This window comes from Palaemon carinicauda, chromosome 44 (assembly GCF_036898095.1).
Source record: "Palaemon carinicauda isolate YSFRI2023 chromosome 44, ASM3689809v2, whole genome shotgun sequence".
NCBI lineage: Eukaryota > Metazoa > Arthropoda > Malacostraca > Decapoda > Palaemonidae > Palaemon > Palaemon carinicauda.
The window spans coordinates 12,022,009-12,040,335 of record NC_090768.1 but is presented as its reverse complement, the minus strand read 5'-3'; the positions used below and the strand labels follow the sequence as shown (position 1 = coordinate 12,040,335).

Genomic DNA, 18,327 nt, shown 5'->3' with positions numbered 1-18,327 from the left:
GTTGACGCACCGCGTCAAAACAAAACAACTTAGGTTGTTGTTGTACCTCGCGAACGTCAACGGAAGGTTCCGTGCGTCGCTGAACGTCAACATGCGGCTGGCAGCGCATGGGTGGCGGGACTCTCTCAGCTGGAGTGCGGCCGAAGGTCGCCTCAGCATCCACAGGACGCACAACCGTGGGTGGTTGTAGGCTAGAGGTTGGTGCAGCGTCAACCTTCTCCGCACGAAAGTCCTGCATCAATGACGTTAACTGAGACTGCATGGTCTGCAGCAAAGACCACTTAGGGTCTACAGGAGCAGGTGCGGCAACAGACGGTGTGACTGCCTGATGCGGTACCGCTTTGCCTCTCTTAGGAGGTGAGCAGTCGTCGGAAGACTGCAGCGAGTCCGAACTGACCCAGTGGCTACAACTGGGCCGTTGGACTTGTGCGGAAGGGACCGACTTGCGCTTAAGAGGCCGCGAGACCTTGGTCCATGGTTTCTTACGAGAAACCTCTTCCGCAGACGAGGAATAAATGGGCTCTCTCGTCTTTGTGTGGGTGGGGCGATCTTGGGTAGATACGCCCGAAACCACGGAGGGAACGTCTGTTCGCTGATTAAAGCCTCTCGAACCCTTTGGTCGTACGACATTGCTTCTCCCCTGGGCTTGGGAGCTTGCAAGAGGTCCCGGACTGGGAGGACGACAGGCACGAACAGACGAACCCTCAAGCGCAACACTATCCACAACACTATCACTCACTTTATCACTACCCACTGCACTCTTACACTTCAGCTCCTTGACGTCTGCCATGAGCTGGTTGCGGTCACTAGCCAAGGACTCGACTCTCTCACCCAGAGCTTGGATGGCACGCATCATATCTGCCATCGAAGGTTCTTGAGTGCTAGAAGGGGGATCAGGAGCAACCACTACAGGGGCAGGAATAGGTTGTGGGGCATGAGGAGAGGAAAATTCAACGGAGCGAGACGAACTTCTCCTGACTCTCTCTCTCTCTAGCCTACGTGTATATTTAAGGAATTCGATAAAATCGAATTCCGAAAGCCCAACGCATTCCTCACATCGATCTTCCAATTGGCAGGTTTTATCCCGACAATTGGAACAAACGGTGTGAGGATCCATAGAGGCCTTCGGAAGACGCCTTGAACAGTCCCTAGCATTACACTTCCTGAATTTAGGGACTTGAGAAGGGTCAGCCATTTTGAATTAGTCAAAGGGGAATTCAAAAACTATCCAAAGTCATCAACAAATAATCCGATATCAACAAAAGAATGCAAGGATGTATTGAAGATAAAGCCTGCAAAGCGAAAGCTCAAAACCAGAAATGTGTACTTCACCAAAAAGATGTGAAAACCAATCCAGTTAGCAACAGCGAATTAGTAGGTCTTGCCGGTAGCACGACAGAGAGAAAATTGAGTTCTGTGTTTACATTGAGTTCTGTGTTTACATTGAGTACTGAGTACCTGCCCGACAGATGGCGCTGTTGATGTACACCCCCTACCTGCATAGCGATCGCTGGCGGATTTTGAACGTAGAGTTTTCTGTCGAGCAGCAGAGCTGCAGCTTATATAATCACCGGCTAAGTTTAATATTGAAAATCTATAATTAATTTATAACGTGATAAGATAATTACTAAAAGCCTAAACACACTTCCGTCTAAGGGAAGGGTCGGCCATTTAAAAGTCAAAGAAAGTCCATACTCTCTTTGTCACCAAAAATTAAATCTATCCAAAACGAGTTCAAGATTTAAGATGAAGATAAAACACCTGCACTGCGAAAGCTCAAACCAAAATGAAGTACTTCACCAAATATGTTGAGAAAACTCCAGGTTCTACAGCGAGTAAAAGTACGTCTTGTCGACACGTCGACAGAGAAGAAATTGAGTCTTTGTTTACATCGAGAGTGGTATCTGGCCGACAGTTGGCGCTGGTGGGCACACCCGCAACCTGTATAGCGATCGCTGGCGAGTTTTTATTGTATGTGTCTGTCGAGCAACAGAGTTGCAGCTATTATATATTCACCGGCTAAGTTAAATATTTAAAATAGGATTTTGTACAGTACTGTACTGCACAATTACTATTAATTTAAACTCACAGTACACTTAGTGGATTATGTGAAATCAACGTAGCACATTATTTACGGTGTTACACAACCATATATTGGCAGTGGTTAGTTGGTTAGGAGAGCTGAGAGTTCACTAAACCTAGGACACCAATATTATGGTTTTTTTTTTTTTTTCACTGTAGTCTGTTACCTAACCCCACGAAGTTGGAAGGTCGTTTGTAAAGCATAAGTTTTCAATAGGAACTGAGATAATTGCTTTGACATTTAGTGAAAACTGTAATACGTAAGATCGATTCCTAGTCAGAACCATACCAACATAAAAGCATTCTAATAAGACAGTACTTACTGAACTTCTCTTGTCTACTGATAACCATTTTTGGTTAATTAATTGGATTTATGAATTTGGACTATGGAATAAATTTCTTATGTAACGGAATATCAGTAAAAAATACAAGGCTTGCACAAGAACTCATTACCTACCGCTCTCAGTGGTTCCCTTTCTGTGGAAAATACTAATTAATTGCACTGTAATATTTCTTTTGCCCAGTCTCATAGTTGTAAATATGATTTAAAAATAATTAAATACTGACCTCCTCTTTCAATTCTTGCATCCTCTGTTCAATGTCATAATCTTTTTTCTTTTCTTCAAGCTTCTTTTTATTTACGTCAAACCTTTTTTTAACTTGATCCAATGATGAACGTTCAACACGCATGGACATTCCCAAATTTCGCTGATCTGGAATACAATATTAAAAAATCAATTTTCTCTGTATTATTAACATGCTTTAAAATTATTTGAACTTAAAATTGGATGTAACCATATGAAATTCTTATCATTATGGTTTAACATGAAATCAATTTTGAATGAATATACTGAATTATAGAGAGCATAAATTTTATAAAAGTAATTTCCACTTTTCTTGACTATACAAACCTGAGTCCTTTAATATGAGTGACTTCAGCAAAGCTGAAAAGGTCATTAAATTTTAACGAGGTAGTTATAACCATCGACAGAAGCCCGCTGCATATCAGTCGGCAAAAATAGCACTTCTGACCTATAGCCCTCTGACTTGCAGGGTGAGCAGTGCAACATAAATTGTATTTTAAAACTTGCAATTTGTTGCTACATAAATACAAACTATCACCCTTTAATAAAAGACTCATCCCTTGGAAAGAGAAAGTTCCTATTAGACAGGCAGTCCAGATCAGCTTGGTTACATGAACGAGGTATCAACATCTCAGAGGGCAACATATGTAGGGTCACCTAACATATGCAGAGATGGGCATCTTCTGGGGGGGTGGCACTGCTCCAAAGGGATGCCAGATGCACATAAAAGTGTTTCATGCATAAGAAATGTTAAAGCATAAGATTTCACTCATTTTCATAATTGGAATAGAGATGAAAGACTAACATCATGGAGTTTGACTGTCTGAAAAACTGGTTCTGTAAACTAATCCCCCAAAATACCTCATTTGACCTGTAAAGTTTGACACTGTTAGTAACATTGATGCAAATGACAACGGAGGAGAGACTGGATGTCTGCAAAGGTCAAGAACAAGGTATTTTGTGGAATACTTTACTGAACAAAAGGTTTTTTAGACAGTCAAGGTCTTATCATATGAGATTAGTCTTACATCCCTATTCCAATTATGGAAATGAGTGAAACTCTCTGCATTAATATTTCTTATGCATGAAACTTTTGTGAGCTTCTGGCACTCGCACTCCACAGCAGTGTCACCGTGGCAGATCCCCATTTCTGCATATGTTGGATGATTAAAAGTTTCCACTTTCAGATGTAGGTATCTCGTTCATGTAACCAAACTGATCTGGGCTGCCTGTCTAATAGGCACTTTTATTGAAGGACCTTCTAGTATACTGCTCTCCAGTTACAGGAATGTCAGCAGCATTCAGGAATCCTTCCAACATAATGGTTTCTTCTGGATGCCTTAGCCTTCTCCTCACTTGTCTACCTAGTTGACCAATTATTATTATTTATTACTACTTGCTAAGCTACAACCCTAGGTGAAAAAGCAGGATGCTTTAAGCCCAAGGCTCTAACAAGAAAAGTAGCCCAGTGAGGAAAGGAAATAAGGAAATAAACAAACTACAAGAGGCATTATGAACAATTAAAAGAAAATATTTTAATGTCACAACATTAAAATAAATCTTTCATATATAAACTATAAAAACTTCAAAATAACAAAAAGAAGAGAAATAAGATAGAATAGTGTTGTAAGAGGGGACTAAAAAAAGACAGGACAAGGGAACTGGGAACCCCCTCCTGTTTGTTCCTGAGAGACATCAAAGAAGAGGAGCTGGGGGAGAGTGACTGCTCCCTGCATTCTAGTTTTGGGTTGTATGAATGTGCATGGATGTAGTACGATTAGTGTAAAAGATATCAGATTGGAAGTATGTTAAGGAATAAAAAGGATGGATATATTAGCCTTGTGTGAGACAAAGACAAAAGGGAATGGTGATGTTTGTTGATGGAGTGGTGAGATAGGTGAATGCTCAAGTGCTTGGTTGAGGATTGAAACTGATAGGCAAGAGTGATCATGAGTGGGACTTAAGTCAGTTGTTTGCGGATGATACTGTACTGGTTGCAGACTTGGAAGAGAAGCTTGGTCAATTAGTGACAGAGTTTGGAAGGGTATATGAGAGAAGGAAGTCAAGTTAATGTGGGTAAGAGCAAGGTTATGAGATGCACGAGAAGGGAGGGTGATGCTAGGTTGAGTGTCATGTTGAATGGAGAGTTATTTGAGGAAGTAGATCAGTTTAGGTACTTGGGGTCTGTTGTTGCAGCAAATGGTGGAGTGGAAGCAGATGTATGTCAGAGAGTGAATGAAGGATGTAAAGTGTTCAGGGCAGTGAAGGGAGCGGTAAAGAATAGAGGGTTAGAAGTAAATATGTAAAGAGAGTTCTGTATGAGAAGGTGATTATAACAACTGTGATGTATGGATCAGTGTTGTAGGGAATGAAAGTGACAGAGAGACAGAAATTGAATATGTTTGAGATAAAGTGTCTGAGGAGTATGGCTGGTGTATCTAAATTACATAGGGTTAGGAACGAAGTAATGAAGATGAGAGCGGGTGTAAGAAATTATTTAGCAGCTAGAGTGGATGTAAATGTGTTGAGGTGGTTTTACCATGTAGAAAGAATGGAAAGTGGCTGTCTGCTGAAGAATCTGATGAATGCAAAAGTTGAGGGGAGAAGTACAAGACAAAGGTCAAGTTCTGAGTGATAGGAGGATAGATGTTGAGAGGCAAGGGAACATGCTGGAAATAGGAATAAATGGCGAGCGATTGTGACGCAGTTTTGGTAAGCCCTGCTGCTTCCTTCAATCGCCTTGGTGACCGCTGAGGTAGCAGCAGAAGGGGATTCAGCATATGAAACTTCATTTTTGGTGGATAATGGGGGAAGGTGGGCTGTGGCACAGTACCAGTCAAACTCGGGTGAATCCCTCATCAGGCTGGGAGGAGCAAAGAGAAGAAAAGTCCCCTTTTGTTCCTTTTTCGATGACGGCTACCTCACAAAATTGGGAGTAGTGCTTTGGTAAATATAGACAGATAGATAGTATGTGCCCAAATGTACCCTCAAGCAAATGAACTCTACCTCAAGACAGTGGAAGAACATGGTACACAGGCTATGACACTACCCAAGACTAGAGAACAATGGTTTGATCTTAGAGTGTCCTCCTAAAGGAGCTGCTTACCAAAGATCAAGTCTCTCTCTTACCCTTACCAAGAGGAAGGTAGCCACTGAACAATTACAGGGCAGTAGTTAACCCCTTGAGCAAACAGAAATTGTTTGGTAAACTCAGTGTTGTCATGTGTATGAGAACAGAGGAGAATGTGGAAAAAATAGGCCAGACTATTCGGTGTATGTGTAGGCAAAGGAAAAGCGGGCCATAACCAGAGAGAGATCCAATTTAGTACTGCCTGGTCAGTCAAAGGACACAATAAATCTAGCGATAGTATTTCAACAGGTGGCTGGTGCCCTGGTCAACCTACTATACCCTGGTGGTTCCCAAGTGGTCTTCAGATTGCTATTCTTTGAGGTACTGTACAGGTAAAATTACCCATCTCCTGCTGTAGCAACATAGAAGAATTACTTCTCAAGTCAGGCCTCTGCAGCAGTTTGCAGTTCTTCTCACCTTCCTTCGTCAAGGGAGCTCCTCTCAGTCTCTTTGGTGGAAGGCCGTCACTCAGTTTTTAACCAGTTCTCAGACTGAAAGAGGTGGTCAGACCTTTCTCCTACTAGTGACCAGCCTAGACTTACGAATAGCTCTGAATGGTTTTCCCTCTCAAGGAATTCAAACCTCTTTTGGAACGTCACTAAAGTTTTCAGGTCTTTTAAAGGTCTTTTAAGAGAACCCTGCATTAGGTTAAAATAGGCATCAGCTACGACCTTACCCCAAGGTTAGTCACAAGGCTTGGCCTCTTCATTGAGAATAGGCGTACTGCTTGAAATTTCATATGTAACCAGTCATTTTCTACTGGAGAAAGGTGTTCATCTCCTTTGATCTGGAGTTCTTTATATAAGATCCAGATTTTAGCATTACACAACCTAAAGGCAAATAATCCTCCATCTCTTCTTTACTAGGATGTTCTCGAATGACTCGCTCCTATATCCTTTGAATTAAAGATGGCCCTACAAAGAGAACTCGGGTCCCCTTGTGTAGCATCTAAGAGACCTCCCGCACCTAAAGGGCAAAGGACATTGCTTCTTCTGACTCATTCACCATCATACATGATGATTCAATAAGAGGACAGAAAGAACATCCCAGTTTGAGCACTCTTAGTCAGGGATATCAGATATGACCCAGCCTTCAGGAAGAACCTGCTTGTGGTGCGGTATTAAGGAAGGAGCCTGGTAAGATATACCACATTTGCTGCCCACTACCTGGAGTTTTCCAACAGGTGCCTGAATAACTCTATCTTAGGTCTTGCAAATCTAGCTTCCTCGTGGGAAGAGCAACATTTTGTCCGAGATAGTGGTAATGACATCGGCCTATGACAGGTAGAATGTCTGGCTTTACTCCTTGGGGTGCGACAGTCATTCTTTTATATACTGGACCAGATGCTAGATGGAGGCAACTTCACAACATTGTACTTTTCATTATAGCCAAAGTTGGTGTTGAAGTATCACCCCTCCATCTGAAAGTAATGGCCGAATGCCAATTTCTCATGATTAACATACATTCAGATTACATATCCTTTCAGATATAAGTTCTTCCCTGACTGCCTACCGGTCTCCTGGTATGGACCTAGTCTCACACCTGCAGCATCATCATGCTCAGGTAGTTAAAAGGTCGACAGTCATCGCTTTCACTCCTCTGGATCAAAGTACATTTGCATTTCCTGGGTTAGTAATTAGCCAGTTTGGTTATTAAGGACTTCCTCCCTCCTAAGGAAGAGTCTCCTATTGAAAGGACTATGGTTTGTTTTTGTGTAGGAACAAATCACAAAATTTTAAAAGTAATTCGTAGTTGTCCTGATTATACAAACCTCAACCACCCCACAAATGCTGGGTTAAAGGTCAAAGTGAGTGCTGCTACGCCTCTCAGGTGGGTACTACCTGTCACCCAACACAACTACAGTATGTTTACCTCGTTAAATTTTTAAACAGACGTTCCAGCTAAGCAGAAGTCATACTTCAATTAAATGACAAGTTTGTATAATTAGGAAAAATCTAAATTACTTAAATTTTTTAATTTAAATGAATCTCGGTAGGATTAAAATATATTTTTGTAAAATGAAATGAAAAGCAATTCAATCATACTTCAACACTGACAAAATCTTGTACTGTATAATTACAAACCTTTGAAGCACATTTAATGTTTACGTCACTGACTTAGAAAGCTTTAGTCCATGTAAAATGAAACTACAATTTATAGTTATTCCAGATAGTTTTTTGCTGCTCCACATGTATATGAAGATTTGGAAGACTTCACATTTATAGAATGCATATTATGAAGTGACTTCATTTATATATGATTTGATTTATAAAACATTAGTACAGTGCTGGCATTTAAATTTTTTAAGCACTTACTGACTGTATGATATAGTACACTAAAAACTTGGCTGGTTTTACTTACGTTTTTTTCCATTGATATGATCAAGAAAGTTTATCGAGTCCTTCACAACACAGTCACAAACATTGCAGTAGTACCTGAAACAGGATTTATTAAGAAACAAAATTAATAAAGATGAATATTAATGCTTAAAATTTAAATATACAAAGCTTCAAGATAAAGGTATTTTACAAGTCTCAATCATTTTAAACATACTATACTAATCTAGATATCCCAGTATGGGTGTCAAATAATTTTTTCCATTCTTTAACAGAATCCTGTTTCTAGGGTCATTATAATGAGTTTCTACTGTACTAAGTAACCTAGGAGCACTGCATTTTCTGCAATCATATCTCTCTTGAAACAACATCTAAATATAATGACATACCAAAAAATATTAACAATCTCTGCACTATATCTAATTAAAATGAATGTTTCACAACAGAAGCACTAAACTTACCCTCCAGACTGTGATGCTGGTGTAGTTTTAGTTATAACTTGGCTCTTTCCAAGTTTTGAATCTATGTCCACTTTGTAATCCCTCTGCTTCAAGAACTCTCGTTTCACAGGAACAACCTTCTGATTTTGAGCTGTAAAAAGATTTCTTTGTAATTTTTACTTGACCCTCTGAGATTCCTTTTTCATTGCTTGCTATAAATATATTTTATATATAATTTAAGTTTTGGTCTCCTTATATAATTTATCATTTTAATTGCTTTGTAAAAAAAATAAACAAAGTTATAAGCTCAGAATGAAATGTTAACATGAGCAGGGAACAAAAATTTATCTTATTTTGGGGAAATAAATACCTTTACAGTATTTTAAAAGGAACAGTTATGATTTGTAAATTATTCTTTCACTGCAAAAACAAGCTAAATTACCTATCAGATTTTACATATATAAATACAGTACTTTTTTATTAGCTATTTCAATATTAGTACTTAAAAATTTTAAAAAATAAGCAGAATAATATTGCAAAACATTGGAAGATCAGCATAATTTTCCTATCAGTATAGAACTAATTGAGTGCTGGTTCTCTTTAAACTTTCCCTATTTTCAGGTTGCTATTGGTGCCATCAAAATCTCAATTTGTTAAGAAAAAATAAGAAGCATCTAGGAGGATGAGTTTCTTTTTTGCAAATTTTGGTTCCATTCACTTGATCATGTGATGAACAGAAAATGAAATAAAACATAAGTCAGCGTGAAAAGTTTCCTACACTTGAAAATGAAAATGTTCCCCAAATAAAGTTAATACAGTAAAGTATCTTTTTTACATCCCAAATTCTGACTTCTACCATAAATCAAAAATAGACATAGCAAACGTTGGATGGAACGCTTTAGTCGGCTCAGAATAGGAGATATAAAAGGAATAATTTAATTGATATACCTGAAGCTGAAGACGATGTGCCAATGAATGAATTCAGTGTTTGAAGTTGAAGTTATCATAAAAACACTCAAGAGACTGGAAGCCCCTGAATATGATGAAATCACTGCTGAGATGAAATTGGCCGAAAATGAAGCGTCTCCAAGAATACTTACAAGATAATTTTGTAGAAAGGGGCGTGAAAAGGCAAAACTTGATGAATGGGAGCTAGGAGTGTTGGTGAAAATGGAAAAAAAATAGGAGACCTGACTGATTACAATAATTATAGAGGCATCAAAACTTACGTCGGTTGTCGTGAAAATATATAGTATGCTTATTCTAAGGAGACTAGAGAGAAAGATTGATGAAAAGCCGAGAGATGAACAAGCAGGATTTAGTAAAGGTAGAAGTTGTACTGACCAAATTTTATTTTAAAGACATGTATAGCAATGTATAAAATATAGAAATCAACTTTTGATGGTATTTGTGGACAATGAAAAAGCCTTTGATAGTGTGCTCCAGCTAATTTTGTGGATAGTCCTGCATTATTATGGAGTTCCTCTTATATAAGTAAATTTGATTGTCTGTTCAAGAGCATGGCAAGTGCAAAGTTAATGGAGTCCTATAAAATGAATTTCAAGTGAACAGTGGAGTACTCCAAAGGAATGTGTTGTAACCCAGGTTGTTTATCCTCCTCATGGATTTTCTAATGCATAGAACAGTTGTGGATGGTGGAGAAGGATAGGACTGGTTTGGTAATACGAAATTAGCTAATCTAGAGTATGCTAATGATGCTGTCCTTATTAGCAGAACACCACAGGATTTGCAAAGCTTGCTTACCAGAATGCATGAAATATCACATGAGGTTGGGCTCAAAATAAACAGAAGAAAGACGGAGATGAAAATGGAATATGCAATGGAAGATGAAATATTATTGGAAGGAGAAAGAATTAATGAGGTAAAATAATTTAAATATTTAGGGACTATGATTTCTAATATACCATTGAAGATAAAAAAAAAATATGCTAACTTTACATATTAGCATATTAAATACCTATCACACAATGTGAGATAGGCTGTACTGTATTAAAAAAAGAAAGCAGGTAGGTAATTTGTATTTTTCCTAACTATACAAACCTTAGCTATTTGATATGGGTAATTACTTTCGGCGTAGCTGAAATAACGAGCCATTAGAATTTTAACGAGGGTTTACTACCCCACCGCTAGTTAGCGGGGTGTAGGGAGGGTAGCTTGCTCTCCCCCCCCCCCCCCACCCCTCACACACACCTGTGCTTGAGCTCACTTTGCTTAGAGGTAGGATTTCACAGGGGATAGGGCTGGCGGGCAAGTTTGATTAAATAGCTAAGGTTTGTATAGTAAGGAAAATACAAATTACCTACGAATTTGTCATTTGTTCCGTAACTGAAATACAAACCACGCTATTTAATATGGGTGACTCACCCCTTAGGAAGGGTGGCAAGTCCCAGCCAGTACTGGCTTTTGGCTTTGCCCAGGGACTCAGTATCTGAGTGTGTTAGCAGTCAACAATAAGGAGTCCCTGCACCTCGCTAGAACTTTGCTGCGCAAGGGCTGCGGCCTACGTAAGCTGTGTGTGAAGGTCTGAAATGTGACTCGTCCTAGGAAGTTGACCTTAGTCCTTTACATGGAAACTTTAGGCTAGGACTCTCCCAATACCACCTCGTCAGGGTATGGGGACGTGACAGTATTAGCTTAACACTAGGAACACAAGGAAACATGGTATAACTGCAGTGGTTCGAGGTTAGCTGTGCAGAGAACCCAGGATGCTGCTTTTCCCAAGAGAGGGGAGGATGAAGAAAAGAATAAGGGCCAGACAAACCTTTTCATTCATGCAGACTAAAACCGGGTAACAATGCCCTCAACGTTCTGCTACTTGTCCATTAAGGAGCCTGAGGTTTTAAACCAGCTGTTGTGCAGCCACCACAGGGCCGATAGAGAACGTATCGAGTCTCCTGTGGGTCACGTCTTGCAGGTAGTGGGCTGTGAAGGTCGTCTGACGCTTCCACACTCCCGCTTGTAGAACCTGCGTCACTGAAAAGTTCCTCTTGAAGGCCAGGGACATAGCTACTCCCCTGACATCATGTGCTCGAAGGCGACATGACGGAGGAGGGTCAGGATTCAGGGACAGATGGATTACCCTACGAATCCATGCTGAGATAGTATTCTTGGTAATCCTCCTCTTTGTCCTCCCAGTGCTCACAAACAATGCCTGCACTTGGGGACGAACTGCAGCCATTCTTTTGAGATATAGCCTCAGACTCCTTACTGGGCACAGTAGGAGATGGTCTGGGTCATCTGTTACAGAACGAAGACTCGAAATCTGGAAAGAGGCGAACCAAGGGTTCAGCACTCGCGGATTCTGAGTCTTAGCAACAAACTCTGGGACAAATCTGAACGTTACCTCCCCCCATCCCCTTGAATGGGCGATGTCATACGAGAGACCATGAAGTTCGCTGACTCGCTTGGCCGAGGCCAAAGCTAGTAGGAACACTGTCTTCCAAGTTAGGTGGCGATCTGAAGCCTGGCGTAATGGTTCGTAGGGAGGTCTCTTGAGAGACCTGAGAACTCGAACCACGTTCCATGGAGGAGGTTTCACTTCCGACTGAGGGCAGGTAAGTTCATAACTTCGTATGAGTAGGGGAAGTTTCAGCGAGGAAGAAATGTCCACTCCTTTGAGCCTGAAGGCTAGACTTAAGGCTGAGCGACAGCCTTTCACTCCCGAGACTGAAAGGCGCATTTCTTCTCGCAAATACACGAAGAACTCCGCTATTGCTGGAATAGTGGCATTGAGTGGAGAGATACCCCTTCCATGACACCAACCACAGAAAACTCGCCACTTTGCCTGGTAGACCCCTGCGGATGACCTTCGCAGGTGTTCAGACATCCTGCTCGCAACTTGTTGCGAAAATCCTCTCCGCGAGGAGATGCTGGATAGTCTCCAGGCGTGAAGTCGAAGCGAAGCTACGGCTTTGTGAAAGATGTTGGCGTGTGGTGGTTTGAGTAGCTCGTGTCGTGGAGGGAGTTCTCTCGGAAGTTCCGTTAGGAGTTGCAGAAGGTCTGGAAACCATTCCGCGTGATGCCATAGCGGAGCTATAAGGGTCATCGAGAGATTGACCGATATTCTGGTCTTGTTGAGTACCCTCCTCATCAGACAGAACGTGGGAAAGGCGTATACGTCAATGTTGTCCCACCGTTGTTGGAAGGCATCTTGCCAGAGTGCCCTGGGATCCGGGACTGGAGAGCAGTACAGCGGGGGCTTGAAGTTCAGCACTGTAGAGAACAGATCCACAGTCGGGGAACCCCACAAAGTCAGGACTTTGTTGGCTACTAAGTGATCCAAAGACCACTCGGTACTCACTATCTGAGACGCTCTGCTCAGAATGTCGGCGAGCACATTCCTCTTGCCTGGAATGAAGCTAGCCGATAGTGGAATCGAGTGGACTTCGGTCCATCTCAGTATCTCTACTGCGAGATGGGATAGCTGTTCTGAAAAGGTACCTCCTTGATTGTTGATGTAAGCCACTACTGTGGTGTTGTCGCTCATCACCACCACAGAGTGACCCGCCAGGTATTGTTGGAACTGTTGAAGGGCCAGGAATACGGCCTTCATTTCTAGCAGATTTATATGGAGGCACTTTTCTGATTCTGACCACAGGCCTGAGGTCCTATGGTGCAGAACGTGGGCCCCCCACCCTTTCTTTGAGGCGTCCGAAGAGCATGTAATCCGGGGGGAGGACGAGAAGATCCACTCCCCTTCGTAGGTTCTCGTCTGTCACCCACCACTGAAGGTCCGTCCGTTCCGCAGGACCCATAGGGATCATGACGTCCGGGGAATCTTGACCTTGATTCCACCGGGACTTGAGTCGCCATTGGAGAGATCTCATTCTGAGGCGACCGTTGGGAACTAGACGGGCCAAGGATGAGAGGTGACCGAGGAGACATAACCGAGATTGGGCTGGGAGCTCTTTTCGTCTGAGGAAAGGACTCGCGACCCTCCTCAGCCTTGCTATCCTGTCGTCTGATGGGAAGGCTTTGTGGAGATTGGTGTCTATGATCATGCCTAGATATACCAGTCTTTGAGTAGGAAGCAGAGAAGACTTCTCGAGATTTACCATGATCCCCAGATCTTGGCGAAGTCCCAGAAGTTTGTCTCAGTGTCGAAGAAGGGCTGACTCCGAGTCTGCTAGGATCAGCCAGTCGTCCAGATAACGGAGGAGACAGATGCCAATCCTGTGAGCCCATGACGATATTAGGGTGAACACTGTGGTGCTGTGGAGAGACCGAAACACAGCACCTTGAACTGGTAGATCTTGTTGTCTAGGCTGAATCTTAAGTACTTCCTTGAAGACGGATGGACTGGGATCTGGAAGTACGCGTCCTTCAGGTCCAGTGTGCACATGAAGTCTTGCGGTCTCACTGCAGGTCTGACCGTGTCTGCCGTCTCCATGCTGAACGTGGTCTGCTTGACAAACCTGTTCAAAGCTGAGAGGTCGATGATTGGTCTCCAGCCTCCAGACGCCTTCTTTACAAGAAAGAGTCGACTGAAGAAGCCTGGGGACCCGTCGATGACCTCTTGGAGAGCGCCCTTCTTCAACATGGTCTCGACTTCTGCACGAAGGACTTGCCCCCTTGCCGATCCCATGACAAGGGAGCTCAACGACACTGGATTCGCTGTCAGGGGAGGTAGAGATGTTGTGAACGGGACGCGATATCCTTGACTGATTACAGAAATCATCCAGGAATCGGCCCCGAGTTGCTGCCACCTGTTTGCGCAACTTTGTAGGCATCCCCCTACTGGTGGACATGCAGGGGGACTGCCAATCCTAGTGTTTGTGGCCTCGGCCACTCCCCCTAGGATTCTTTCCTCCCCTGGAGGACTTTTTGCCTTTCTTGTCCTTAACAGGAAAGGGCTAAGACACTGTTGTCTTCGCTGTAGCTGCCGGGGTTTCGTGGTCTTGGTAGGACGTGGTTGCTGGAGGTTTATAGGGCTTCGATGTTAAAGCTCTATGTAGGAGAGAGTCCTGGTTGGACTTCCTCCACCTCTCAGCCGCCTGCTACACGTCCTTAGGCCCGAACAAATTCTTCCCCCAAATGGAAGAATGTCTGAGCCTGCTGATCTCGGTACTGGCGACCTTTTGGTGGAATCTTTCAGACACCGCATCTCAACGTTTCAAGATGGTATTAGCCCACAAGTTTGAGACTTGGTGGGCTAGAAACTCGATAGTACGAGTGCCTGAGAGTAAAAAGGTCTCCATGGCCTTCCTGGTACTCTCTTTGGACAAGTCCTCAGATCGTAACAGGATGCCCAGAGACCCTAGCCAGATGTCCAGCCATGAAGTTGCCTGCATGGCACACTTCACCACCTTCTGGCTAAGGATCTCCATCGCCGAGAACGATACTTGCCGGTTGGAGAGTCTCTATAGAGGGACTCCCCTGGTAAGTTCTTCCAAAGAGTGGTGTAAGGGAAGAGCTAAACAAGTCTCCTCCATGATGTCAAAGTACCTCCTCTGATGGACACGAGGAGGAGTTTGTTACCGGCGCTGGACCGGCTGGAGGAGGCAAGCTCGGAGAGCTGGCCTTCGACCTTGTCTCTGGCACTCTTAACCCCTTGAGACCAGGGCAAAGCTGCACTGGCCTTTGAGGGTTTTTGAGTACCAAAGACTCGGTCCAAGACCGTGTCCTTGCCCTCACGAGGGGGAATCTCTGGATCCGCGAACCCACTGAGATTCCTCACAAGGGTCAGAACCTGCCAGAACACATGCTGTGATTCCTATAGCTCTCCTCCTGAAGGGCTAGCAGCGAAGTCTCCTGTCCCCAAAGGCTCTTCTTGGGGGGACTCGTGGACGTTCTCTGAGGGCTTGGCTGGCTCTGGTCCAATCCTTGAGGATGACTTTGGTAAAGTCTTGGAGTCCTTCGACTCCCTCCTGGGAGGGATGCAGGACTCCAACAGTGATGGTGGGAGGCTCTTCTCCACCCCTACCTGAGAAGACTTCCCTGCGCGAGGTGGGGTTTCCCTCATTGGTGCGATGGGGGAACGCCTCACCTTGTGTGACTCCCGAGGACGGGAAATCTTCGTCCGAAGGGGAGGGAGTGAAAGTCTGGGGGGGGGAGGCCTTCCTCAAAGACTTCCGAGGAGTCAGCTTCGCCCTTGGAGAAGTTACCACGTCAGATACTCCTCTCTTCCTCTTCAGGGGAGTAGAAGCTGCCACTGATTTGTGACCCAGTTCAGAGAGATCAGGCTTAAAAGCCTGCATGACCGCTCTGACTAGGGACCCGAACCAGGGCTGCTGACTGACAGCGGACACTCCCTCTGGAGGGAAGGGGATCGTTCGATCACTAGGAGGAGTTACCAAAGGAGGGTTTGCCTGAAAAGAAGAAGAAAAGTCCCTGGACCTATCCAGAATCCTCCCTCCCTCCGGCGAGCACGCTGTTCTGTGCTTGCCGGGGGGAGGGGAGATGATGATGATGATGACCTGGCTGCGCGTTGTCCTGCAGCCTCACGCGTGGGATCACGCGATGGGATTTGCCCTGGGTCTGAGGGTGCGAGCGGGCGAGCGATGTCGCGGGCCGGATATTGCAGAGGGCGCGCAGAAGGCTGGATGAGCGCTCGCACGCGCGAAGGCGATTGTTCGCACGCGGGCGCCCAGGATCTGGCCGAAGAGCCCGTGAGGGAGATAACGTTGGGCGCGCGTGCGCGCAGGATATATATCCCTTGCACGCGGGCGCGCATGAGAGCGTACATCTGGTTGTATAGGTGGGCGCAAAAAGCTCGAGTGTGCAAACTCGTGGGCGCAGGTGAAGGATGACGAGCAGGCGGGGTCCGATGGCGCGTCGGCAATTGATGGCCCGTTGGAGAGCGCTGGCGAGCAGGGGAAGAGGTTACCTTCCCCTTTGGATCATAAGATCATGGGCGAGCAGGAGATCGTTGGCGCGCAGGCGAGCGCTGGCGCGCAGGAGAACGGGCGCGCAGTAGCGCGCTGGCTAACAGGTGAGCGCTGGCGCACTATAACATGATCTTCAGCAGGTGAGCGCTTGCGCGCAGTTGCGCACTGGCACGCAGGTGAACATTGGCGCGCAGGGGATACCTGGCGCGTAAGGGACTTAGACACAAATTTGTGTGAAAGCCCTTTGTGCCCCGAAGGGCCCGTTGCCCGTTTAACAACGGGGTTAGTTGGCGCCCACAGCGCGTCAGCAGCCAGGAACGGCGACGGCAGGTCAGCAGGTCTGGCGGGTGGAAGGTCGGCGTGTCCTTTGCAAGGACGACCTTCCACCGAAGGAGATCGCGAACGATCTGCGGAGAGGTCCAGGGATGTAGCTGGTAGAGTCGGCGAACGACGGCGAGGTTCCTCTGCGGCGGACTGCGGAGATGATGAACCGAAGAGGCGCCTCCTAACACCCTTGTGAGGTGAAGGAAGGCCTATACGGCGAAGAGGAAGGCGGTCTTTACGACTTATATGCCCTCTGGGGGCCGTGGGGTCAGCGGGCTGACCATCAGCAGTCCTCCGAAGAGGAGTCTCTGTGAGTGAACTCCCCCGATGGGGAGAATCACCGGCAGGAGAGACCGTTGGACTTAGTTCCTCCCTTGAAAGATGTTAGGAGGGGGGAACTATGCCTTCAGCTACATCAGCAACATCAGGAGCAGAGGTTTGATACAACTCATCGGAAGCCTCTGCCACAACAACGTCGACGATAGACAGAGGATTGTTTGACAGCTGCCCCCAACCTGATCATGTCAAACAAGGCTTCCTTGGAAGGCGAACCCTCAAGCCCCAAGGAAGCCCAAAGCTGCAACAAATCATTATTAGTCACATTTACATTTAAATCCTCCTCGGGGGAGGAGCTGCCTCGCTATGGGAGACAACTCCCTCTCCCAAACCCCGAGATCGGTCGACAGAACTACGGCCTACGCTACCACTCGACAGTTTCTCGGAAGAAACCGATTGAGTGGGAGCTTCAGAGGAGGTTTGGGCCACGGAAGAAGAGCCCTTGGGATTTTCTCCTTTCAAAGAAACCTTCGAAGGAGAAATATCCCGTCTGGACTTCTTCCGGCGCCGGGAAAACCTCTCCCACTGGGAAGTAGACCACTCCCTACACTCACCACACACATTATTCTTATCACACCGTTGGCCCCTACAGTAAGGACACAAGGTGTGGGGGTCCGTTTCGACCGCCGACATATACGTACCACAAGGGCGATCAGATAAACCAGGACACTTACGCATCGCAGAGGCCAACTTCACACACACTCTGTCAAAGGAAAAGCAAACAAAAGAAGGCGAGGGTGACAGCGGACACATCCGACTACCACCCGAGCCGAGAGCAAAGTGAGCTAAAGCACAGGTGTGTGTGAGGGCGGGGGAGCAAGCTACCCTCCTACCCCCCCCCACCCCCCTAACTAGCGGTGGGGTAGTAAACCCTCGTTAAAATTCTAATGGCTCGTCATTTCAGCAACGCCGAAAGTAATTTCCCATCTTAAATAGCGTGGTTTGTATTTCAGTTATGGAAAAAAAACCTTTTAAATCAAATTTACATATTTATATGCAGAGTTGGTTTAATTATCAGCACATCTGAAATTAAAACCATGATGTTTATTTTGGTGTTATTAAAATAGGACTGAAAGAAGAAATGCTATGAAACTTTAAATGTAAAAACTTGGTTACAAACCTTGTGCAACATCGCGTTCAGCACGTATACGCTGTTGAGCCAATGTTTCATACTCATCTCTGTCCCATTTTCTTCTAAACTCTGTTCCTGACTGTGAAAGGAAATGCATTTACATAAGACACTTCCTT

At 44.8% G+C, this 18,327-nt stretch overlaps 1 protein-coding gene across 2 annotated transcripts in view; it reads right to left on the bottom strand.

Annotated features, from left to right (window-relative positions):
• LOC137634484 (zinc finger matrin-type protein 2) overlaps window positions 1-18,327 on the bottom strand; it is a 65,512-nt gene that overhangs the window by 35,637 nt on the left and 11,548 nt on the right. For both annotated transcript variants that reach the window (XM_068366906.1, XM_068366905.1), the window contains exons 2-5: window positions 18,200-18,290; window positions 8,594-8,723; window positions 8,158-8,231; window positions 2,650-2,795 (exon numbers count right to left, since the gene is read on the bottom strand). In XM_068366906.1, the coding sequence (XP_068223007.1) occupies window positions 2,650-2,795; window positions 8,158-8,231; window positions 8,594-8,723; window positions 18,200-18,290 (441 nt within the window). The remainder of the gene's footprint in view (window positions 1-2,649; window positions 2,796-8,157; window positions 8,232-8,593; window positions 8,724-18,199; window positions 18,291-18,327) is intronic.